This window comes from Caretta caretta, chromosome 11, assembly GCF_965140235.1.
Source record: "Caretta caretta isolate rCarCar2 chromosome 11, rCarCar1.hap1, whole genome shotgun sequence".
Taxonomy (NCBI): Eukaryota; Metazoa; Chordata; order Testudines; family Cheloniidae; genus Caretta; species Caretta caretta.
In genome coordinates, this window is record NC_134216.1 from 39,189,088 (window position 1) to 39,215,479 (window position 26,392).

General features: G+C 38.8%; 1 protein-coding gene across 2 annotated transcripts in view; it reads left to right on the forward strand.

The window, feature by feature from the left end:
- Window positions 1-21,961, forward strand: part of PPIG (peptidylprolyl isomerase G) — a 42,196-nt gene extending 20,235 nt beyond the window's left edge. For both annotated transcript variants that reach the window (XM_048869856.2, XM_048869855.2), the window contains 7 exons: window positions 674-703; window positions 843-982; window positions 12,685-12,889; window positions 14,797-14,964; window positions 16,690-16,774; window positions 20,236-20,372; window positions 20,688-21,961. In XM_048869856.2, the coding sequence (XP_048725813.1) occupies window positions 674-703; window positions 843-982; window positions 12,685-12,889; window positions 14,797-14,964; window positions 16,690-16,774; window positions 20,236-20,372; window positions 20,688-21,807 (1,885 nt within the window). In that variant the 3' untranslated portion in view covers window positions 21,808-21,961. The remainder of the gene's footprint in view (window positions 1-673; window positions 704-842; window positions 983-12,684; window positions 12,890-14,796; window positions 14,965-16,689; window positions 16,775-20,235; window positions 20,373-20,687) is intronic.
- The last annotated feature ends 4,431 nt before the right edge of the window (window positions 21,962-26,392 follow it).

Genomic DNA, 26,392 nt, shown 5'->3' on the forward strand with positions numbered 1-26,392 from the left:
TTATTTTTGGCTTGCTGACAGATCTTTAGCCTCTTTCAGCCCAGCTTATGATTTCTCTCATGACTGATACTTGCATGCCGTGGAATGTCCAGCCCTGACCTGTGGGCTATAGGAGCTTGCGTGAATCACATGCATTGTCTGTAGGTATAAAGCTCTCCTTGAAGACTCTTTAAGTCCATTCTAGAGCTACATCAAATGTCATGAAGCCGGTGCCTAGTTGTTTTTTTTTCTTTTCTGACTTCCCACTGCTTCCTTCTCTAATGACTATAAGACTACTTGCAGTCTCTTCTGAGAATCAGATTAATTTTCTTTTTAAATCTGCCCTCAATTGTTCGTATGATTGAATCAGTAATAGAATTTTGTAATGTATGTATACAAGATACTATCTAAAAATTGGATTAATGCTAGAATATCTTCATTTACTTAATTTTTTTTATCAAAGTAAGGATTTTAGTAGGAACCTTATGTAATGTTTCATTCAGTGATACTTAAACTATAACTACATAACTGTTATAAAATTGAACAAAACAATCCTTAATTTATTAGTTCATTCAAAATAACTTTTAACTTAATACATGCACTTTTGTTTTGAATGCAGTTTTGTTTCCTTTGTAAAGGGTGCTAACTTTGTTTTTCTCTTTGTTTTAATTATTCCTTTTGATGATATCAAAAGAACAACCAAGCCTACACCTCACTTAGATGGGTAAATATCTTATCTCCTTTATTTGTGTTTGTGAAGTGGACACTGCTTTGAAAATTTGAGATGCTAAATATTTTAAATCTTTTATTGCAGTAGAAAACCTGCATTTTATCTTTTTTTATTTATTTTTTTTGAACTTCAGACTTCATGTTGTTTTTGGACAAGTCATCACAGGACAGGAAGTTGTGAGAGAGATAGAAAACCAGAAAACAGATGCATCTAGTAAACCGTATGCTGAAGTACGAATACTGAGTTGTGGAGAGTTGATTCCAAAATCCAAAGGTAAGTTTGAACTACCTATTTCTAACATATGTAAGTGTAGCTTTTTTCCTTGGTTCTTATAATAGTAAATAGAATCATGTTTGTAGTGGATGGAGAGTTCATAAAGACATTAGTAATTGCCTGTAGTGAACTGTGTACCTTCCACTAACTGAAAAGCTAGTGACAGACATTATTAAAGAAATGTCATTTTGTTAGACATATGATTTTGTTATGTATTTTATCCCAATGTAAAAAAAAGCATTTCCCACATAGTCATATGAACAAGCAACCTATAGACAAAATAAATATCAATCTCGAACAGCCTATACGAGTTGGTCCCAGATGTTCCTCTTCAGTCTTTCTTCCTTTGTCCTGGCAGCTGGAGTGCACATTTTGGCACTCCAGCCTCTTATCTTTTGTTTCCCTTCTAGGAACAAGGAAGAACAGCAGCTCCCCTGCCCCTGCCCATTGGGGAATGAATTAATGCTTTTCTCAATAGTTCTCAAGGTTTGGCCTTTCTATGCTAGCCCACCCTGCTTCTGGTACTTTTCTGATAGGTACTGCTCCCATAAAGTGTCATCTGGCATATAAATATACTGATGTCAGTCTGACTTTTCTTAACACCTACTGCTTCTGTTGAGCTTGTGGTTCTGGGTATAGTCCTCATCTACAGTGCTTCAGGTGAGTAGCTAGGTTAGGAAGACCTGTAATTTGCCCTGCTGTAAGCGTGCTTTGTAAGGTACTTCGAACTATAAACAGGGATATAACAGAATCTTGCTCTTTCTCTGTAAAGGATGTCTGCTCTACTGTACTCTTCCAGAGCTGAACATGGTATTGGAAGTTAGCCCCTGCTTTTTTGACAAAATAATTCAGTACAGGAACTCCTCACTTAACATTGTAGTTATGTTCCTGAAAAATGCCACTTTAAGTGAAACGATGTTAAGCCAATCCAATTTCCCCATAAGACTTAAAGTAAGTGAGGGGGTTTCCAGGAAAAATTTTTTCACCAGACAAAAGACTGTATTATATAGTGTATATAATATATATATATATATATATATATACACAGTATAAGTTTTAAACAAACAATTTAATACTGGTACACAGTGATGATGATTGTGAAGCTTGGTTGAGGTGGAGGAGTCAGAGGGTGGGATATTTCCCAGGGAATGCCTTACTGCTAAATGATGAACTTAGCAATTGGCTGAGCCCTTAAAGGTTAACTCTCTCACTCTACAAAGCAACAGGAAAGGAGGGAGGGCAGATAGAGAGAGAGACACACACACCCTGTGTGTGTTTGAGAGACAGAAATGCACATTTCCCCTTTAAGTATGAAGAGTGGGGTCAGAAGTACACTGCCTTGTTAATTAGATCAGCAAGCTGAGACCAGACCACAGACCGCTCCTTCCATCCCTGTATCCCCCCTGCTGTATGGAAGATGGGGTAAGCGGGGTGCAGGGGTAGAGGGGAGGGGGACACCCTGACAGTAGCCCCCCCCTCTTCTTCCCCTCCCCCCCACACAGCAAGCAGGAGGCTCGGGGAGCAGCTCCAAGGCAGAGGACAGGAGCAGCACATGGCAGTGGGGGAGGGACAGCTGAACTGCTGGCAGTTGATAGCCTGCTGATGCTGCACAGGGAATTTAGGGGAGTCTGAAAGCTGGTAGGGAGGCTGCCGGTCCACCCTGGTTCCGACCACCCACCAGCTAGCTGCAATGGGCTGCTGTTCCTGCAAGGAGTGGACAAAGCAGGCGGCTGCCAAAGATGTTAGAAGGGAACACTGCACAACTTTAAACGAGCATGTTCCCTATTGATCAGCAACATAACAACAAAACAACATGAACTGGGATGACTTTAAGTGAGGAGTTACTGTACGAAGACTGCTGTCACTGTGATGGAGAACCCCAGTACAGGAGCCTCAGGATGCCTGTTTGATAGGAACTTTAATAGGGACCCTCTTGCTTTCTCATTCTTAGCACCTTCCAGTTTATGCCTACTCGGAAGGGTTGCAACAAAGATGTTGAAGCACAAGACAAGGATTACCCTGTTTCTTTGGCCTAAGGGAAGCAGACAAACATTCATGCTTGAACATCTTGATTTATTTCTCTCCTCTTTCATGCTGTTCTTCCATCTTCTGACATGATTGGCAGAAGAATGGCTTTGGGTTATGAAGTGATCTCCTTCATTCCCAAAAATTCAGTGATAGACTGCATCATGGCTAGAGGTGTCTAGAAGTCAGACAACTTTTTCAGCTGGTTCATAAGATGTCCTGGATATTAGGATGTCAAATTTTATTTTCCAGCAATTTCCCTGGATAGCACTTGTCTTGTGACAGACGTAATATTCTAACAGTGGATGGGAAGGGCTAGTAGATATAGATTAATATATATAATGGGTAGAGCTTGTGGGTAAGACAATCCCTTGCATGATACATATATCCTAGTCCACCCTATTCCCTTCATAGGACTATTCTAAAAAGTTGGAAACTGAATGGTTAACAGAGGTTTTAGTTGGAGCTGAACTGTCTGGTGCTTTAAGGCCCTGCTTGAGGGCTTTAAAGTGGCACCGAGCAAAAGAATAAAAGAAATAAATATAAAATCTTTTTCCTTTAACTTTTCCTGAAAGAAAACAGACTTCTGGAGAGATCTGACTGTCTGATCCCACCTGTATGTCTGAGTCCTGGGCCCTCTTCTTGTGCCTCTTCGCCTGGGTTCAGCTAGGAGTCTGGAGATCCTGCTTCCTGTAGCTGCTCTGATGTGCCGCAGAGGGAGATTGCTGCCAGGGCCGTGGGTTGAGCCACTCAACAGACCATGAGGCACCTGGGAGTACTAGATACTGGTGGGCAGCAGGAGAACATGGAGAACAAGAGGCCTTAGAGGTGCCAGGAGCGGGCAGGTGGAGGGCAGAGCTGAGTGCGGGGAGGAGTGTGGGCCCCCAGGAAGGGGCACTAATGCCGAACAAGCCTGATGAAGGTGCTACCTGGCAGACTGTGGCGGAGTTCGTGGTGAGTGGAGGACTCTGCTGTTAGCAGAGAGAGGCCCTGTGCAGGCTACTGCAAGAGGAAATCTATCCCCGTTGCGGGAGATGACTGTATGGCTAAATTGGTTCGCTGAGGGCATGACCAGGATCCACTGGTGAGCTGTGATGACTTGAGTACCTGGAGATGGGAGGAACAGTCTGTCGTCACATCAGCAAAAGGATATTGGCTCAGCTGCAGTCCAAAGCTGAGTGATGGGGCAGGAGACACCCTTGGAGCCATGGTCAGGAAGAGGCCAGGGAATCCAGATGTGAGGACCAGTACCTGGGAGGTGAGCGGAACAGAGTACTACTGGTGTTCGTGGAGGACAAGCAGCAGCAGAGAGGCATCAAACAGTGGAGCTATGCAGTGTTTTACTGCAGGAAGCAAGAGGGAGCATGTGCTATGTGAGTGTGGCAGTTACTGGAGCAGACTGCTTCAGGGGAACTGGCATAAAGACGAAGGGTGGGTGGGTTCCTGGAGAGAGTGACTGAAAATACCTTTGCAGTTTGATCATCATCTCATAGCAAGGGAGGCTGAACTAAAATACTTTTGGCTTAGGACTTGGTGAGGTGGCAATATCCAGGAAAGGAAGGGGGTGAATGGATTACAAGGCTGTATCTGTAAGGACTAGCAATAAAGCTGACAGATCTTGGGTTTAGTGGGGAGCTTCAATGAGGTCAGAGGGAATGGCTAGAGTTGCAGTTGGAGGGCGTAAAATTGGATAAAAATAAATTTTTGTGTGTGGGGGGATAGAAATTGGATTCTCAGATACTTTCAACTGAGTAATAAGGGGATTGTATTCTAGGGTACTATCATCGGTAAATGAAGCACTGTGTGGAGGAGGGGAATTGTGCTTCTGCAGAGAAGTGATAAATGTGGGGTATGGGTGACAGGGAATTAAGGATTGCTTGGTTACCTGATTGTTGGGCTAATTTAATTGGACTTTGGGCATAGTTGGAAGGCTGTCTCTGAGGGTTGCAGAGAACAAAAAGCACGACATAAGTGACAGAAGACCAAAACAGAATCTTTCACTTGGAGTCCGATAGGTTTCTCGCTAAGGTGAGGGGAATGATATTACCATTTTTTTCTCCCCTTTGACACCTCAGAGAAATTAGTAATAAAGAAATATGTAACATGGAAAAAAAGGGAAATAAATAGTAATCAATATAAATTAGAAGTTATGAAGTATAAAAAATTGATAAAGGAAACAAGACAAAAGGGCAAAAATTATGGCTGGTAGGACTAAGACAATAAGGAGTTTTAAAAATACATTAGGAACAAAAGAAATTCTAATAATGGTATAGGCCCATTACTACATGGAGATAGTAACATTGTTAATAATGGTGCAAAAGGGGCAGAAGTGTTCAATAAATATTCCTTTTCTGCATTTGGAAAGACACAGGATGTACTTGTATCACAAGGGGATGATGAAGTACTGTCTAGTTCATTAGTAACTAAGCAGGGTGTCATCATCTGCTAAGGATACTGTTTTTAAATCAGGAGGCCTGGATAACTTTCAGCCAACTGCAAGTGTTGTCTGAGGAGATCTTTGGCCCACTGGTATAAATTGTTAATAAATCTTAGAATACCAGGGAAATTCCAGAAGTCTGGAAGAGTGCTAATATTGTGCCAGTATTCAAAAAGAGCAAGTGGTGTGATCTGGGTAACTATAGGTCAATTAGTCTAACATCAGTCTCAGGCAAAATAAAAGAAAAGCTGGTATAAGATTCAACTGTTAACGAATAGGAATATAATTAATGCCAGTGACCATGGTTTTGTGGAAACTAGGTCTTATCAAACAAATCTGCTTTAATTATTTTACATTACAAGTTTGGTTGATAAAGGTAACTGTAGATGTAATATATGTAGACTTTTGTAAGGTATTTGATTTAGTACCTCATGATATTCTGAATTAAAAAATTAGCATTATATGATATCAATAGGGTGCACATTAAATGGATGAATAAGTGGCTAACTGAAATACCTCAAAGTAGTTTTCAGTAAGAAATAATCATTAAATAGGGGTGTTTCTAATGGAGTTTTGTAGGGATCAGTACTAGGCTTGATGTCCAGTATTTTCATCAATGATCTGAAAGTAAATATAAAAATATAAGTTTTGCAGATGACACAAAGATTGGAATGGTTAATATAGTCATACAGAGTGATTTGGATCATGTGGTGAACTGGGCCCATTCAAACAAAATGAACTTTAATATAGCAAAATGCAAAGTTACACAGTAAGGAATAAGGAACCTACAGAATGGGGGACTGTATCCTGGAAAGCAGCGACTCTGGAGCGGGTTTAGGGATCATAGTGTACAAGTGACTGAACATGAGTTCCCAGTGTGATGCTGTGGTAAAAAGGACTATTGTGATTCTTAAGATATATGAACAGGGGAGCTGTAAGTAGGATGAGGATTTTACCTCTGTATACAGCATTGGCGAGAGACACTAGAATGCTATGTCCAGTTCTGGTATCCTTTTTAAAAATGTGGAGAAGGTGCAATACAAAAATGATTCAAGGGCTAGAGAAAATGCCTTGCAGTCACAGACAAGCACAGAGAGCACAATCTGTTTAGCTTACCAAAAAAGATGCTTTGAAGGTTACTTGATTAGTGTATAAGTACCTTAGTGGAAAGAAAATACTGGTACTAGTGGGCTCTTTAATCTAGTGGAGAAAGGCATAACAAGAACCAGTGACTGAAAGTTGAGCCAGACAAATTAAAATTGGAAGTTGGGCATGAATCACAGTGAAGGTGATTAACCTTTTGAACAAACTACTAAGGGAAGTGGTGAATTCTTCACCTCTTGATGTCTTGAACTCAAGACTTGGAAGCTTTTCTGGAAAATAACGCTTTAGTCAAACACAAGTCATTGGGCTCAGTACAGGAAATGTAATGGCCTATGGTATACAGGAGGTCAGACTCTATGATCAAGTGGTCTTTTCTGGCCTTTTATGAATCTGAGTTAAGTCTGACTGTTGGGCCACATGCTGTTTCCAATTCAAGCCCAATTCTCTGTGGTGTTATAAGAGTGGCTACATTTCATTAGAGGTTTGAAGTGTGGAGAGTGGACAACTATGCCATTTGGCTATGATTTATGAAGTCTGACAAGTTCTGGACAATATGGTGGATGGGCTGGGGAGGAAGGGGCCTGTTTTAGACATATTTATAGGCTGAAATTTTATAAGAAAATGAATGGAGAGAAATAATACCTGGCTGTCAGCCAAAGTCCTCTTTCTTTTATAGTAAACTCTGACAGTGAGTTCTCTGCTGTGGCCTGTAATTGACTGGGGGCAAGCTTGTCCTGGTATTCAAGAAGGCATATTTGCCTGGGGACATAAACGATTATGTGTTTGCAGAAAATCCTTGCCATTCTTTGTGTTTGCTTTGCACAGCAATTTCACAGCGTTCCATGTTTGTCCTCTTCCACAAATATGTCAGCCATTGAAGAAAGCTTCCAGCAGTTGCTTGCATTCTACATTCTGCTCTGTTCAGGTAGACAGTCTACCCTTGAGAGCTCCTTACCTTCAGTTCCCACTTAGTTAGTAGTCAGTTTGAAGTAGCAACTTTAGAATAGATCTAAACTTGCCACAGAGATGGAAATAAAACTGCATCCCAAATTGGTTTTGACAAGCTCTAGATGATATTATCACAGGAAAGGGGAACTGCAGTACTTGACTTCACCCTTTCTTTCACTGTGTACAGAGACATTTCTTAATCGGGGCTTGGAGCCATCTTGTTTCAGTTAAGTTTAGATAGGAAGAAATGCAGTGGTGTTTTCTAGGAGGATGCTGTCCTGAGTGGAGAGAAAGTAAAGTTCTTCGATGTTTGGGAAGAGTATGAAAGTAGAGTACCGTAGGTCTTTCTCACGAGTTAGTTCAGAGCTAATGGAATGGACTGTTTTCTGTTGGCTGTTCAGCAGAGTATGTGGTGATGCCTCTGTTTGTGTACAGCAAAGAAAGAGTGGACATTTCATACCAGACTTCTTTTCATAGAATACCTTTGGAAACTATTAATTTTTCAATTTTAAAAATGCACCCATCATGTTCAGTAGACAGATACACAAATTTTGTATTGTTTGAATTTGTACAACAAATAATTTACTAAGTCAACATTCTATACAAACCATATAAATAAGCTTCTTAGGCAAAAGCTTGAGAAAATAGACTTTATACCTTGTTCTTCTTTATTGGACCAACAAGGAAAGCAGATGATACAGTAGAGGCCTCTTCACTGAAAACATTCTGCCAGTAGGATTAGGGATGCTTAACAGGCTTGTCAGCTGACTTCAATTGTCATGGTGGTGCATAACTAAAGAAATGGTCTCAGGTGGTTAAGAGCCAAACCATATATGCCTTCTTATAGAGAATTCTTTGCTTTCAATTGGGCCCAGAAGTGAACAGGAGGCTAACAATCTATGGAGCACTGATGTAGTGTCTGTGGCCAACTGCAGTAGGCAATCAGGCCTTTGCAATTTATACCAGCTGAAACTTCCAAGTGAGAATATCGAGAACGTTATGCTCATCTATTCTGTAGGTCACAAAGGTATGAATAATTGTGAAGTTGTGTAAATCTGAAAAGAAAAGTGATTACAGTTGTTACAGATGCGGTTGGGAAAAGACACTTCTGGCCATTGTACCATCTGGGGCTCAAAAAAGTACCCATAAATTGCAAACCCCCTTGTTTAGGATGAGCAAAATTCAGGGGCAAAATACTATGCCCATCAGCTGCTCTAGAAGCTTCTCTGCAGTGAATAGCCACCTCATTGCTGTCTGGATTCAGCTTCATCAGCTTGCTGTCATCCAAGTCACTGTCTCAGCCAGGCACTGGAAAAGCAAAGAGAGCACCCAGTCTGCAAGCAATGAAAAAAATAAAATTGCATTTCACCAGTGTACTTGTAGCACCTCAGTATAAATTCCTCTAGAAAGCCATTGGACTTGCAGAATTCCTCTAGAAAGCCATTGGACCAGCAAGTCAACATCACCATCTCTGAAAGAGCAGAACCGCTTCAGTGATCTTACCCGCCCACCCAGACAGCTTTTGAAATTGTTGCTTCCATCACTAAAGGGCAATTGAAAAGTCAGCCAAATACAACCAATCAAAAACTGGATTGACAGGGAACAAAGAAAATCTGAAGACTTCACATATTGCCTCATTACTGTATGCTCAATAATTTTATCCAGAAAAGGCATATTTGAGACAGCATGGTAGTAAGAGTGTTGAGATGAAGAGATGGTTATCAGTAGCTTAATTATTGCTCATATGAGAAACACTGGCATCTTGCCCTCCCTTAGAAAGAATTAACACACTCTACCAACAGCAAACAGTGTCTCCCTACTTGATCTTGCTAGCCATGAGGGACATGTCCAACTTGCAAACAATAACCTGAAGTTCCCCCAGCACATCGAGAGTACGTGATGGAAGTTGGCTGAAACTCAACCAGAGATGGTATGGATGTTTTGCCTTCCAGAGGTGGATCTATCCCCACTGATTTGGTCAGTCCAGTCCAGATCAGAACAGATTTTTCTGTGATAACATTAAAAAACTTAGTGAGAAATACTAACCTCTGATTACAGGTGATGCGTCGATACAGAAGAAGTATGTTGCTTTTGCCTCCATGACGGCCATCATACAGCATTTTATATACACTTTTTGCAGTTGATTGTTGGGATACAGCTACCTCCAACCCTTATGATCTGTCAGGATGGTGTAATAAAAACTGGAAAGCAAATGGCTAACCTGTCCTAGCTACTGGTTGAATAATCCACTGATTGTACAACCTTTAGGCCTAAAATGTGAAACTGAATTAGGTCAGAGAGATTTGTTCTCTCTGTGTTGCTGTCTGCAGGTCCCCAAAATTACACCTTTTCAAAAACGAGTGTGCTGTTGGCTTGCCCTTTTGTTTAATGGATGGGAAAGGGGGAAGTAACTGTTCTCCTTATATCCCCTCCATTGGGTATAAGAGGTAATTAGCATAGATAAATGACTGGGCAGGAGACTATAGATGTGAACATCTGAATGGTATTAATTTCTTCTTCTGTTTTTATAGGGTTATCGCCTCTTTCTAATTTCTATTAAAAAAAAAAAACGCACCTTGAGGGCTGAACATGACAACCCCTACTCTGGCCACTTATGTCTATGACTATGATCATGGAACTCAATTTCTGACTCTGTCAAAAGACAGACATTTTGTTAATGATAGCTGAGTGGTTGAAGGACCTAAAGTTACTAATAATTTCCAGAATGAACACACTGCTCTCTGAATTAGCAGTTAATACCCCTCTAAGCGGGATTTCCAGGTATACAGTTGTTCAGGAGAAGCTTTTCACCTCCTCTAGCTCTGTACGTAAAGGTCAGTCCTCTGCTTCTGACTACTGTCTCGTGGTTCTACTTCAAATATGGAATTAACTGAGTTCCCATTTCATTTTCAAAATAACTAGTATACAACTTCCAGTACCTGAATTGAGTTAAAAGGTTCCTTACTACTGTCAATTGAACACAGTAAACCCACTCATTGTTCTTAAGTTCTCTGAATACACAACAGCTTCATGTTGTCAGGGCTGCCAACAGAGATCTCTGCTGGAGTGGAGTTTCTCTGCAACTTTACTTCTTCAGAATTAAGGAGCTTCACAGGAAGGAAGCTGGTTGTCAGCCTTCAGTTATTCGGAGCTGTTGAGGGGCTTGCTTCTGTTGAACTGTGGAGCTCCAGTCATTTCAACCTCCATAGGTTTGTAAACCTGCAGTGAAGAAAATTAAGGCTATATTTTGTGGAATTTAGGTAATTGTAAATGTGACCATTTTTCTGAAGAACAGCTACTCCAGAGTATTAGCTCAATATTTATTTTATAACCACATCTTATTCCACTACAGCTAGGTACGGATTACGCGTCTCTGCACTATCAAAGCCCTTGTGCTCAGCTCACCTCACTGTCTTCTTTTGGTGCTCTTTCTCATGGTTTCTTCCAGAGGAGGCAATGTTTTAATTTTCAGCTTCAAAGGGGATTCACTGAGTTGATGCACATCCAACCAGACCTTCTTTTGAGATAGTAGCATCCACTTTCTAGCTGTACTGACTTTCTGTGCCCACATTTTTGTGCTCCTGCCTCTCCCTTTGCAAACACCCCTGCCTTAGAAGGAAGTTTGAGGCTGCTTTTTGCCACTATAATTTGTACCACGCAGACATTCCATTTTCTGTACATTGGTGTATGCCCGCTGAAATCAGCATAAACCAGTAGTTAAGCTGATTCATTCACTTCTAAGATAGCTCCCAATAACTGTTTAAGTAGACAAACATGATCCCGGCTGGGAGTCATATTCAAATTTAAAATTCTTCTTTTACTCTGAAGTCTGTTTTTAAGATCATAACAAATTTTCTGATGAAATGCGGTTTTCTACAGACACAATGGGGTTCTTTTCACTTTTTAAAAATTGTCTTTGGCGTATCTTGTCTTCTCTAGTGCCTGAGATTCAGCCTTTTACCATACAAAACTGTTCTATACCCAGTGATGTTTTTCTTTGCAACTTACAGAGAGAAAGAGGGGAAAATAAAACTAATTGCATTAGCCAATTATAATGATGATGTTCCAGAGTCTGAAAATATCCTACAGCTCCCCTATTTTGACACTCTTTTGGAGGGGTGTGGGTGAATCTGGTTGGAGAATAGCTTGGATTGAATTGGTTAATATATCTAGTTGAGACATCCTTTTTATTTTTTAATTTACCTGATTGATGAAAGGATGAAATACGTGTTATTGTTTTAAAATTGTGTCTTTTACACTACTACTTTTGCCATCATCAGCTCCTTTTTAATGATACGTGCTTCACATACTGTCAAAGTTAAGAAATTAGCCCTAATGGATTTGATATCTGCCTCCAAAAGTGGCACTGTACTCTTTTTCATTAGAGGCCATGGATATGATAAAACATAGAAACTGCCATACAAGATCAGATTAGTGATCCATCGAGCCCAGTATCCTTTCATGGACTGAGGATGGTGAAAGGAACTTTATAGTGGACAATTGTGGGAAAACCTACCCATGGTGGAGGTTTCCTTTTAAGCTGAGACAATTAGTAGTTGGCTTGCACCATCATACTTCATGGCATATTTTTGTAGAAAAATGATGAGCTTTGAGGGTCACTTCTATTTTCTGAGCTCAGTTTCACTTCAGAAGAATTATCTTTTTCGTGGGTCTTCCCCAGTCTGTGGTATTTCATGGTGAGCTAGCTGCTAAGTGACTCATTGGATCAGCCTAGGTCATGTGCTGCTGCTTTCAAAGTGGTTTAATTGGGTTTGAACAGAATATATTGTCTGAGATGCTGTTAATACTGGAATCTATAGAACAAACTTCTGATCAGACTTTTCATTCTGTGATATACTTTTAATGTAAGATTGCTTCTAAAAAGAAGTAATATTTTAGTACAATTAAAGTGCTACGCGTTACTGAGAGTTCACAGTTGGTAATAAAATTTTCCTTTGTCATTAAAATAAATGGACTATTATGTGTTTTAAAATTTCTCCTTTATTTGTATGACAAAATATTTTCCCCAAATCTTTATTATGTATTTACCATAATGACTTTAGTTACAAGGTAAAGTATCGTGTCAGAATTATTTAGGAAGTTTGGGAGATATTAGAATTGTCTATTCTGAGCTTTCGATGGAACTGTTTGACATCTAAATTTATGTCTTTGTAACTTTGATTTATAGCCAAGAAAGAAGAGAGGAAAAGACACAAGTCTTCTTCCTCATCCAGCGATTCAGAAAGTTCAAGTGATTCAAAATCTTCCTCTGATTCATCATCTGATTCTGAAAGTGCTTCTGAAGAGAAACCTAAGAAGAGAAAAAAGAAACACAAGAAAAATTCTAGAAAACATAAGAAGGAAAAGAAAAAGAGAAAGAAAAGTAAGAAAAGGTAGGATTATATTGCTATTCTAAAAGACTTTTGGAACCAGACCAAATTTGCTTTTTTAAAAATTTAAATGTAAAACTTAATATATGTTAGTACATATGCTGTAGAAAAATAAATGTTTTCAGCTAGCTACTTTCTTGCTTTGGTGTTGATGTAGGAAAACATTTCTGTGAATACAATCATTTCAGTTTTTGCACATATATAATATAATTCTTTGGTACATGCCTGTTTGAACTAGCACCATTAGGTGTGTGGAGGATTGCAGTATCCTTGATTATTTTTTTGTAAATGACTTCGGTTTTCCTGCTTTAATACTACACTGGCAATAATGTATATGTAACGAGAGCCACTTGTATAGTTTGGATTGAGATTTTCATGTGTTGATTTGTAAAGTTGCACATTGTAAAGTTAATACCTTGACTCATTTTTATATTCATTAAGTTGAATTAATTTATACACAATGAGACTTTTATAATGTGTGATGAGGAGCCTACAGGTCTAAAACGAACAAAATAAAACCTCAAACATATTAACACCTTAATTTACTGATGTGTAACTTGTAATAACTTCTCAAAAATCAGGTGCCAAAGTTAAACTTGTCTGGTGCTTTTGAAAATTTTGCCCAAGCACACCAAAGTCTCCTTAAAAGGCAATGGAACTTTAGGCTCCTAAGTCATTTGGCTGCTTCTGAAAATGTTACCCACAGTTTACTACAGTATTCCCATGCAAAAATCTGACTTAGAGGTAAAGTTGTTATACAAGTGTGTTTTTCTTTCAGCGCAACCACTAAGAATCAAGGAAATCATCTGTTACAGCAGTGCTATTCTCCAGACCATCCTCAGCTTCATGTATTTACCGTCTAAACGCACTCAGCTTTCTCATGCTCCCTTTAGATTCCAACAAATAATCATACAATTCCTCACAGTTTTACATTCAAACATACAATCTGAACGTGACCCTTTTTATATAAATTTTCCAAACTCTGTTTCTTCTAAAATAGAGTTGGCTGAAACTTGGGACTTCCAATTTGTGAGAAATTTTGGTTTTTGGAAATTTGATTTCATTCAAAATCAGGCAACCCATGGAGCCAGCTGGCCCAGGAGTCTGGAAGCCCTGGGGTTCCCAGCCCAGGGGAGTCTGCTTTGTGTGGCTGCCCTAGAGTCACAGACCCTGGAAGTCCATCGCAGGACCTCCAGGTTCGCAGCTCTGTGGCAGGGATCCTGGAAGGCCTATGAACCAAAGTTCTCACAGTTTTCATGCTTGTGGCTGAGGAGCTGGGAGCTGGACTCTTCCATGCTCCCAGCTCCACAGAGGGGCTTCCATGCTCCTAGCCTAGAAACCCTGGCATGGCAGGGCTGCGCTCAGAGCTACAGACTATGGATGCTCAGGCTCCCCAGAAAATTAACAACCAGCCCTAATCTAAAGATGTAATATAAGTATATTCAGCAATTCACTGTATGTATGAAAAAATAATTGGTGAAAAATCTTCTATAATGTCAGGTGGGAATACATACATAATATACATCTCTGAGTGAAGACCTCATGGGAGCAAAATGGCAGCTGTTTTTGAAGCCTTAGCCTTTGTTTTATATGTATAAATACTTTCAAATATCTGTAAATGCTTGGGTTGATAACTTTCAGATTTTTGTGCCTTAGCTAGATTTCTTTTTTATTACTACTAAGAAGACTATTAACTATAACCTGCAGAACTCAGACCTTTTCTAAATTGCTCTGATGATGAGATAAATAATTCTTCTCTTTTTTTTTCTATCTGTATCTTCAGTTGACAAAGCTTCTGAAGTATTTAAGTATAGACAGGTTGAGAGGCCTTTCCTGGAAAGCCTGAATCTAAAGTACACAGATATTTAAAACTGAAGCATTGATAGCTTTTTGTTTGTGTATAACTAAAGCTCATCCAGTGAAAGTGAAGATGAAAACCCTGAAGCACAGCCATTGTCTACTGTCCGTCCCGAAGAGATCCCTCCTGTACCAGAAAACAGGTTCCTCATGAGAAAAAGTCCTCCTAAAATAGATGAAAAAGAAAAAGAAAGGAAGAGTAGGGAGAAGGAAAGAGAGAGGTAAGCTTACATGTGTTTTGAGTGGGACTGCACACTGACAATGGTGTGATCAAGTCAGTACTTTTAGATTCATAGGTCAAGTCCAGGTTTCCCATGTGTTGCTTAACCACTAGCACGTTATGAGCAGTGGCACTTCAGATTTCATTAAATGTGCTTGTTTGTAAGGGTGAATAGTGTGGGTATTACAATGATACATTTTAAGGGAATTTTACAAGGAAAACAATGTAAGAAGGAATATAGAAAATTTAAGCCTGACTTACAAATACAGTTTCCACTTGAGATGGCTGGCTCTGGGGACTTACAAACAGTATATGGAGCTTTTCACTTCAAGTGTAGATCACTGCTTTAGTATCAAGTGTTGTATGCAGCATAGTTGTAGCCGTGTTGGTCCCAGGAAATTAGAGAGAGAGGGTGGGTGAGGTAATATCTTTTATTGGATCAGCTTCTGTTGGTGAGAGAGAGAAGCTTTCGTGCCACACACAGTTCTTGAGACCTTTCCCAGATCTGAAGGAGAGCTCTGTATGGCCCCCTGCTTCTCTCTACAACAGAAGTTGGTCCAGTAAAAGATACTACCTCACATGCCTTGACTCATTAGTATCCAGTGGAAATTCAGCACCATATTACAGTTCAGTGGCTCATATGAAATATTATGTTTCTCAATCCAGTTTGTGATGAACCACCTTAAATTGGACACTGATTCTTTCTGCCATACCTCATTAGACCAATAGTTAATCTTCTCTAGTATCTTATTACTGACTATAGCTACTACAGAAATTTCTGAGACAAGTACAAGAAACATTATAATGGATAGTTATGAAATAAACTGTCCATATAGGAAATGTATTCCTGACCACATGCAGTTAGTGGTTTACTTATGCCCTGGAGTGTAGAGATTTATATTCCCTGTACTACACAAGATAAAAAGTATATCTGTTGTTCTTGATATATGTGTATAATTCTCTTACTGTGCTCTTGGCCTCAATGTTATCTTGTGGGAGGGAGTTCCATTGGACAGGCAGATGAATCTCAGCATTCTAAATTCTCTCTCCAGATCAAGGCTGGAGCACACTGGTCAGTTAGTGTAGTCAGTCTCGTACTGCACAAGCCATGATGGTACAATACCTATCCTGAGGCTAAACAGAGTTGTTCACTCCTTATGGCTGTCCCTGGAACATTTCACAAGCTGTAATTCCTCTGCAAATTATTATTTATTTTTGCAGCACCCAAAAGAGTGCTTAGACTCCTCTGAGAAACATTTAAAGAGACCAGGTCCCTATGCTTAAGAATTAGACAGGACAAATTTAGGCAGAATGAACAATAGGGATGAGGAAGGGCCAGGCTTATATTATGATGACACAGTGACTTTGTTTTGGCATGTACATGTATTGAGATGTTCCTATGCCAAGTTTTTTCCAAAAATCTGTAAGGGAACACTTATTCTCCCATCTGCCCCTAAAAGGATTTTTTAAACTTTGTATGCTTTTTTATATACTATGAATAGGATGATAATATTTAAAGTAGTGAAGTGATGACCATTAGTTATTATCTGAATTGGCTGGAGAGTGATAATTAATCTTTGTTTTCATTTGGGCTGACTTCTTTTAATTTGCGAAAGAACCAATCCAAAATAGTAGTGGAGTCTGTCTCAATGATCTTTTCCTGTCTTTCTCCCGCCACAATTTTTAAAACAATGTAATAGACAGCATCAGTTCTCTTCTATTTTAGTAATCCATCAAATTCCCAGTCGTCATACCAGAGAAGGCTTTTAGTGACCAGATCTGGAAGGAAAATAAAAGGAAGAGGACCAAGGGTAAGTGTAAACAAAGAAACAAAACCAAAAAAAAACCCCAACCTTGGTATGTGGTGGTGATTTTCACTTTTATAGCACATATCATCTGAGGATCGCAAGGCAATTTCACATCCCTCTTGGGAAAGAGGAAGGGTGGGATTATGCCCATTTTACAGATTGGCAAAATAAGGCATTGAGGTTAAGTGATTTAATCATATAGTGAGACACTAATAGAGTTGGGAATAGAACCCAGAAGTTCTGACTCCAATCCTCCTGGTCTGTGCACTAGCTATTGCTCACTAAATACATTTAAAAGAAAATTGTTTTTAATGTTGAAGTTTTTAGAAGAAAACTACATCTGTTTTGCTGAAATTACCTGAAAGTTCAAAAGCATGAGTTGTTAATCATTTGGAATAAACTGTAAAATCTTAAATACCACTGGCAAAATCTGAGTTTATTGCCAGTGGTCCCATGAAAAAGTAACATTAATTTGTTATGCTTAGTGTTGAAGTCTGGTGGAAGAGATTGGTTAAGCATTTTCCAAATTGCTTTAATATTGGTTTGAGAAATAGTGTCTTGTTGTAATAGGTCCCCTATGCTGAATTTCATACCTGGATGCATGACAGGTGAAATTGTGTGTAGCTCAAAGCTCTGAGTTGTTGAGCTACCAACTGGTAGGAAGTGCATGCCTTCCTGCTTGATTGTTCCAGTGTCCAGCAATGCCACTCCTCTGCTCATTTAGAAATCCACTTTTGATATATATAAAAGTAGCAAAGCCCAAACAATCCCCAACTCTGAGGGAAAAGTCAGTGGTAATCTTCTTATCTGTATAAATCTTCAGAAAAACAGTAAGCAGTTTTCTTCAAAGGATCCAGTGTACAACAAAATTCTACTTTATAGAGAACAGAAAACTCTAAGAATGTATCGAACAGTTTTTAATATTAAAAAAATCCCAAAGTTACTGACAGGCACCAGCAGAAAATATGGCTCAGAAAAACAACCTAGTTCCATCAAGTGCTGACATGTCAGGTGCCAGAGGTTTGAGAGTCAGGATAGGAATCTGTAATAACAATAATCCTCAATAACAAAATTCCAAGTAAATTATTTTTTCATGATTAAATTTTAATAAAGTCCACTCAAGTTAGATTGTTAAATCAGGTTGGCGGTTTCTGTTGTACTCTATACTGTGACACTGAGGCAGCATCTATACTAGGGGAAATGCAGAAAAAACATTCCCACTGATACTAATCCTAGTTCAGCTGGATTTGTGGGAGCTCAAATGTAGATTCATCATCAATGGCTGAATCCATTTTTATCATCATTTCAGCTGAAAGCAAGCCTAACTGAAATTATGGTAAAAAGCAGGCCAGAACCTGAGACCTTATCCACTTAATGGTACGTTGGGATGGCTTTTGAGACCTTATCCACTCAGTAGCCCCCAAGATCCTATCCACTTGGGTCCCATGAACTCAGCTCAACTCTGAACTCTTCCTTGAGGTTTCTTCTTGATTGGCGTACAATCAAACTACACTGGAATTGATCAGGCTCAAGTGTAGGGGATGGGTACAGAGCATATCACACATCTAAATTCACAGCAAACCTCTTCTTTTGTATAAATTTACACATTACATTGTGTTCACTATACATTGCATCCATGCGTTTTGGGATTGGTTTGGTTCCTACAAAGTGACTAATCTCTGTACAGCATGCTCTGCCCATGCATGACTTACTCTTTACCTCATCTTATGTTCCAGGCTTATCTTGGCCATTTTAAATGGTTTCCTGAGTGTTGCCCCTTATCTTTGCTAGTACAAACATTCTGTCTGTTCGCCTACTGACCCATTTACCTATCTTAGCTAGTACAAACATTCTGTTTCCAGCCTGCTGATCCACTCACCTCCCTAATTCTGTCTTTCAAGAAATGAGGCCTCACCCATGTCCAGTTACTCATGTCAAGCCAGGCCTACAATGATGAACATTTGCAATAGCCCTTAAATGTTAAAGCTAATGGTGAAAATTTATTTATTATCACCAGAGTATTGCTCTGGTGATGCTTAGCAAAATGTTATGGGAGTTTTCATTGCAGGACAAGGCTGAGCAGCATTCATCCTGATGAAGAAAATTCTTTAAACTTGATATAATATCTCAAAGATTTTCAGGTTCAAGCCCAACCATTCTTTTTCAAACAATAATACCTGGCTCTTACATAAAACTCATTTAAGGTCTTTTGGAATTTCTGAGATTGCTGTGTGGATATATGATCAACCATTTGGGGTATCCATTTTAACTGAATATAAAATGTAAGTGTATTATTTTTGTATTTCTATAGTGCCTAGGAGCCCTAGTCATTCAGTACATAATTTTCAAGTGCTTGTGTGTTTGTTTGTTTCCAAATATGGCTCAGATTCCATTCCTTCCAGAACCACCTATATGCTGCGTATATATTTGAAAATAAAGCCACTTTTGAGTTACTTGAATGCAATAAACCAGATTCAAAATTTTTAATAAAAAATGCCCCCAAAACCCCTCCCTTACTCTCTCCACGCCCTGCACTCTCAACTCCAAAACGGCATTTTGCTCAAACTTGCAAAGAAAGCTGCTTCTTGGCCCAGAGAGTAAGCACAAGAAACGTATGGGGGAAAAAATTTTTTTTGAGGAAGCAATTAGTGAGTGAAAATGGGGATTAAAAATGACATGGTTCTTTAACCTTTTATGTTAGTGAGAGGCTTAATAAAGTGCTGGCAGGCTAAACTGATTTTCAGGAGGGAAATATTCTAGTTTATAAAGGCTGGTAGATTTGCACCAAGATACTTTGCATATCAGAATTCAATAGCAAATGCAACAAAAAATGAGCTTATGAGACTGCGTTGCAAGTTTTTATATTTCTTCACTAACTTTTTTTTCCAGATAATGTTATACAGGTGTTAACCTTTATTTTCAGTGCTTTTACTATGAAGTTTGACTGCAGTCCAGAGGTGAGATTCTCTCCTACTTGCTGGTAAAGGGGCCGGAGCAATGTAAACTGGCTCTAAAAGCCCTGGATCCAGTCAAGGGTAACTGAGGAAGACAGCTGCAGACTATCTTCTTTGGATTCCCCCCACCCTAAACCCTAGTAGTGGGGATGGGAGGGGCATGTCAGATATAGGGGAGTCCTCGTAGCCTGAGACAGCTATGTGAATTGTCAGTTACTATAAGTTGTGGAGCAGTCCATTGGCAGACTGTGGGAGGAATGTTGTAAATTATACCAGCTTTCAGAATTGATTTATGCTAGCAGCCAGTCTGGCCCTCAGAGCAGCCCAGAACGTAAGTGCTGTAAAGATGACATAAATCCACTTTTGCTCCTTTTTCTGCTGGGCTGAGTTCTGTGCTGCATTTCTGGTAGGAGCAACTCAGAATCTCACCCCAGATGTATGAGAAATCTTGCATACTGTGGAATGTTAAACTCTGTTGTATCTAACATTCTTTCTTTTTCCCTTCTCAAGCGCTATCGGACGCCTTCCAGATCCAGGTCAAGGGATCGCTTCAGACGCAGTGAGACTCCTCCACATTGGAGGCAGGAAATGCAAAGAGCTCAAAGAATGAGAGTTTCCAGTGGAGAAAGATGGATAAAGGGAGACAAGTAAGACACTGCTTTTTTCCTATATACATTGGAATTTCCGTCTAGAATACGGTGGTGCCTTTTTGATCTGTTGTATCACAGTGAATTTTTTTTAGTCTCAGAATATGTGGTTTTGGCTTAGTTATCTCTTTCCTATCTTTGCTTTATCCCTTTTAAAGCACCCCTCTTTATGGTTATGGTAACTGTGTAGCCATTAATGTAGATGTCATAATACAAATTAAACTTAATGTGATGATTAACAGTTTCAGGAGTGAAGTTACTTCTTACTTTTCTTTAGTTCAAAAGATTTTAAAATAAATATTTTCTTTCTCCAAGGGGTGAAGTAAATGAAAACAAGAAAGATGTTCAAAAAAGCCCTGGGAGAGGAAAAGAGAGAAAAGTATCAGACCACAGACAAGTCTCTGAGAGTCCAAACAGAAGAGGGGAAAAGGAGAAGAAGACAAAAGACCACAAATCCAGTAGTAAAGACAGGGAGACAAGGAGGAATTCAGAAAAAGACGATAAGCATAATAAAAGCAAGGCCAAGAAAAGAGCTAAATCTAAAAGCCGGAGCAAAAGCAAAGAGAAATCAAAGAGCAGAGAAAGAGACTCTAAGCACAACAGACATGAAGAAAAGAGAGTGAGGTCAAGAAGCAGAGAGAGGGATCATGAGAGAGGTAAAGACAAGCACTATGATTCTAGAGGGAGAGCTAAAGAAAGGAGCAGAAGTAAGGAGAGGTGTAAAAGTGCAGGATCAAAAAGTAATGAACAAGATCACAGTAAAAGCAAAGATAGGGAGAAACATGCTAAGTCAAGGAGCAAAGAACGTGAGCAGACTAAAGGAAAACATAGTTCCAATAATAAAGCAAGAGAACGGAGCAGAAGCAGAGACAAGGGGAAGAGAGCCAGATCTAGAAGTAAAGACAGAGACCGGAGTAGAAGTAAAGAGCATTCAAAAAATGAAGATAAAGAAGCAAAAAGAAAAGGAAGATCAAGAAGTAGAGAGAGAAAAGGCACACCAGAAAAATCTAAAGGAAAAGAGAATAAGAGGAGGAGAGACTCAAGGAGCCATGAAAGAGAAGAAAGTCAAAGCAGAAACAAAGAGAAGTATCTGAACAGAGAAAGCAGAAGTTCACATAAGAAAAATGACGCTGAAAGCCAAAGGAAGAAGCGTTCAAAAAGCCATGAAAGTAGTAGCCCTGAGACCAATAAAGATAAAAAGGCTAGTAGAGATCAGGATAAAAGTCCAGACTCAAAGAGAAGACAAAGCAGTAAGGATAGAGAATTTAAAAAATCGTCTACACACAGGAGTAGGGAAAAAGAGAAGACTAGATCCTCATTAGAAAAAGAAATTAACCAAAAATCAAAGAGTCAGGAAAGAGACCATGCCGATCGTAAGGATAAAAAGTCTGATCACGAATCAAGTCCTGGAACAGATGAAGACAGACGTGGATGAGCTATGGACTTGTTGTTTCCATTCTGTCTCAAAGTTTGAGACATTTTGGGGAACACCTTTTTTTTTTAATGTGGACTTCAGTTTGGTCTTTTGATAATCTAAAACCTGGATCATTTGTACCGCGAAAGTTTTAATAAACTTGAAATGAGAAACATTTTATGTGTAATACAGTGTGCTGTGTTTTAACTGTTTCATTGCTTGTGTATCCTTTTTGTGTGTTGACAGCCAGGGGAATACCTTCTGTGTTGCATATACATTTTTAATTTATAAACTTGTTTGGCCCATTGCAAACATATGACTGTCTTGTAAAGAGGCTTTTTTTGGTTGGGGGCAGGGAGAAGCTTCAAATATATTAAATGTCCTTTGAAGCTAGTAGAACTCTGCCAAGCTGTGTCTGTCACTACAATGTAATTATATTCCTAATACAGTAGTTAAAAAGCCTAAGGAATGGATGTGTGGGGGACAGAGATTTTGTAATCACAAAGTGAAATAGTTTCATTGAGCCTCCTCTCTGCCTGAACTGCTGTCATGTACTGTTGATCAGTATAACAGTAGAATTCATTTCTTCTGTGGGGCAGCCATCTGCACTTGGGACCCATCTCTTTGGGAGAAATAATATTTTCATAGAAAGCTTTTTTTGTTCGTTTTTTTTTACAAAAAGGCTAATCATTCAATGTGAGTTTTTGTAATGTTCCTTTTTCTGTTTCCTGCTTCCATGGTCGCAGTTTGTCTTTGAGTGCCACCTTATTTTTAACTTGCCTACTGTGGAAAACCCAACTTCGGATGCAGCAGCTAAATTTTTGAGGAAAGTCCTTTCCTTATCCAGTTTAATTGCTGGTTAATTGATTCACAGAGAGCGAGTGATTCCCCAGAATTCATACTATGACTGGATTTGCACCTGGGAACTCCTGGTTCCTAATTATGTTTAGTAACCACTGCCTCATTAAAAATCGAATAGAAGAGCAGAGCTGTTCGTTAGGGACTGACCATAGTTTAGCATAGTGAGCAGTGATGAGTCATCTTGGTTTCTGTAGCCTAAAAGCATATTGGAGGGTCAGCAAATCGATGCACTCCTAAAGAAGTGCCACCACACTACTGTAATGCTACTATTGTGTTATGAGAACAGTAATAACTTGCTATTTTAGTATTGGATTTGGGCAAATCTCAATATTGAGTTGACTATGACATTGATGCCTGATACCACTGCATTGTTACAGGTCTGTCAGGCATTTTCATTATACAACAGACCCCCTCATTCTGAACATGTGCATTGTTGTTAAAACTTGCCTGAATTCAGTGTAGTGATATCCAGAAAATTAAGGAAGGAACAAATAATTACTTGTTTTAAGGGGCAGGGGAGGAGATGGGGGAATGCAGGATGTTGGTAAACCATGTGGACTGGCCTGTGGGTGAATAAAACTAAAACTACAAAGTTGTTTGTTTGTTTTTTTAAATTAGAAAAGTAACTGGAGCTCCTGTGAACTATTTTTCATAATGTTTTTAATACACATTTTGCATGTGGTGTTCTTAATGCAGAATGGGTAAGAATGCCACACAAGCCCATTAAAGGGTGTGAAAAAAAACTGCTGCTTAAGAGGGGTTGTGATAATAATGAAAGATCCATAAGAGATTCTTTGTCACTGGATTGGACATGAAACAACTATGAACCCAGTACCGTGTCTGTAAAGTTACAGAACTGCATCTGATCCAATCACATTGTTTTGGGGGTGACACTAAACAAAAGCAAAGAAATTAAAGTTAAGAGCACTATCAGGTTACTTTGGGCCCAGCCTACCTTGACATATTTATAATTGAGTAGGGATATAGTGTGCTCCAGAGTCTCTCTAATTTAAAAAAGGCAGTTAATTGGAGGATTTTTTCATTATTTTTGTAGGGCCTCTGTACAAATAAATAAATTATTGTTCTGCCTCTGCTGGTTCTTCAGCAACAATTAACCAGCAAGCGGTATTTGCATTGCTATGCATATGCCTGCTGTCATCACTGAAGCTTGTATAAAATCAAAGTAGCAAACTAATAAGTAGCTATGTTGGCTCCTGCTGCATAGGAATTCAGGGGGGAAAACTGCCCAATATGTGTGGTGGGGATAAAAGACAATCAGTAGAAAATAATTTTCAAGGTTAAGACTATGTTGCAATCAAAGACTAAAGAAAGTGTTAACGTGTATATTTAAGAAGTATTTCCTTTTAAAATGGAATTCTTATTGGATAGAGGGGTGAAAAATAAGTCCTCCAATTGCTATTTCAGTATAGTTTTGGGAAAGATAAGTTTGTATGGTCTGTTTATTTAAGAAGTTAAAATATATTTTATACCGTTTCATATATTGCCTCCCTTGTTTTGTTGCAAAAAATTATTATAATAGTTTTTTATGTTCTTATACTTTCTTTGTAGCTGATTTAAATCCAGTTGAGGAGATAGCACCATAGATCAGTCACTGATTAATGCAATAGAATTTTGTAGTATGGGGAATTAGGCGGTACAGTTTTAACTACACATGGTGGGATCTTCAGAAGCACTTGATGTTGGCCTACCTCTGCTCATGCTAAAATTGATGGTAAATTGGGCAAAGGCTGATTGCTTTTGAAAATCCTACCCACAGTTGCTTAGACAGGGAACTGAAATATAAATATTTTATTTCAGGTAATTTAAACAATGCTTGTGGTCTATCCAGCATGGAAAGCATATTGTACACTGTAATGGGAAAAGCTGTTTTTCTAACTAATCTCCCAAAATTGGTCCACTCAAGAGTCTTTATGTGCCACGGTGCAAGAAAAAACAGTAAGGACAGGGAGAGAGTGTGGTACTGTCCTTGTTAAGGATATTCATTTCATTTTTATCAAAGCCATCTTGTGATGCATTAAGTGCACATGCTGATAAAGTGGATTTCCAAACCCTGACAAAAGAGTGCACGGCTAATCTAATGACCTGTAATGATTACTGATTTTATAATATGGAATTGAATGCTATGTGCAATGTGATTGAAGAATCGAATTATTGTTTCTTTGCAAATTTTATCAGAACAAGCCCAAATTTGTTGTTGGGTATTCCTGAAGCCATCATTAACCTAGAAGTACAGACTCTTCCTTGAAGATGGATGTACTGTGCAATTTTTCAAAAGCCATTTCCTTTTAAAGACATGTTTCCGTATTCTAATTTTTTGGTTTTTACATAAGAGTAACCACAGTGTTAGTGTTTAAAAAGGCCCTGGGTCAAGTTTCCCTCTTCCAATCCATCTAATTATCAACATTACCTTGTAAAAGGTCATTTTCTATTAGAATTGTCACACTATGGACTCCTTATGACATTAATTCTCCATTGGATGGCTTCAGGTATTTACTGATGACCATCCCAGAGGGATGTCTAGTTTATAAATGCGGCAAAGAGTCCTGTGGCACCTTATAGACTAACAGACATATTGGAGCATAAGCTTCCATGGGTGAATACCCACTTTGTTGGATGCATGACGAAGTGGGTGTTCACCCACAAAAGCTTATGCTCCAATATGTCTGTTAGTCTATAAGGTGCCACAGGACTCTTTGCCGCTTTTACAGATCCAGACTAACCCGGTTACCCCTCTGATAGTTTATAAATATTACTCAGTCTTGCAAATAGACTTCAACATAATATAAACCTTAATTGAGGTTTGTTTCTGTTCTCTCATCTTACACTCCTTTCCTAGAATAGTTGCTATATTAAGGGGACAAAATATTTCTGCTGGACACACCTTCCAGGTGTGCATTTGATTTACTGCTTAGGTTACTGGCAGAAGAATATTTATTACTGAATTTTAGTAAGACTCCTGTTATGCTATAAACCCTCAGAAGAAACATACTGTACGTTATCCGATATATATCTTTCTAAATTGCCTTCCATTCTTGTCTATAGTATTTGGAAGAAGTCTGTATGAGAAAAGAGCTGGATATTTGTTTTTCTACATGTGTGATGTGAATTAATTTCTAATGTCTGCTTAATTTCCAGGAGGAAATGAGAACACACAAAACTTCACACTTTCGTAATCCCTAAAGTCACTGTAGTGTAAATTTTAAGAAACATTACACATTCTTTCACATGATTCTCTGGAACAATACTTCATTTAGAATCATTTATCCAAGAAATTTAAATCCTACCCAGATGTCTGCAAACTAACTGCATTTTGCAGAATTTAGATTCCATACCCTTAAGTCTGCTTGTGTAAGCATTGTATGGTAAATGAAACCTTTGATGTGTTCAGTTTTTGGAACTGTCACCTCTTGAATGTAGATTTATATTTGATGTAAATTTTACCCCTTACCATTCAGAACAATTAAAATCCCAAAGTAGTTGGGAGTACCAAATTAGCAAAATGACACTGTTTTTCTTTTTCGTTAAGGAACACAATGCTTAAACAAGAAAACAAAACAAAAACAAACAAAAAACTCCAAGCTCTGATCTCCAAAATAAAATTTAATGTTCACTGTGAAATTTCAGGGAAGAGGCAGCAATGACAAAAGATAATCAAATGGTAAGTTTGGGCATTTTAAAGTCAATTCAAAGGGAAAGTATAAGTAACAGGATTGTATGTCTTGTT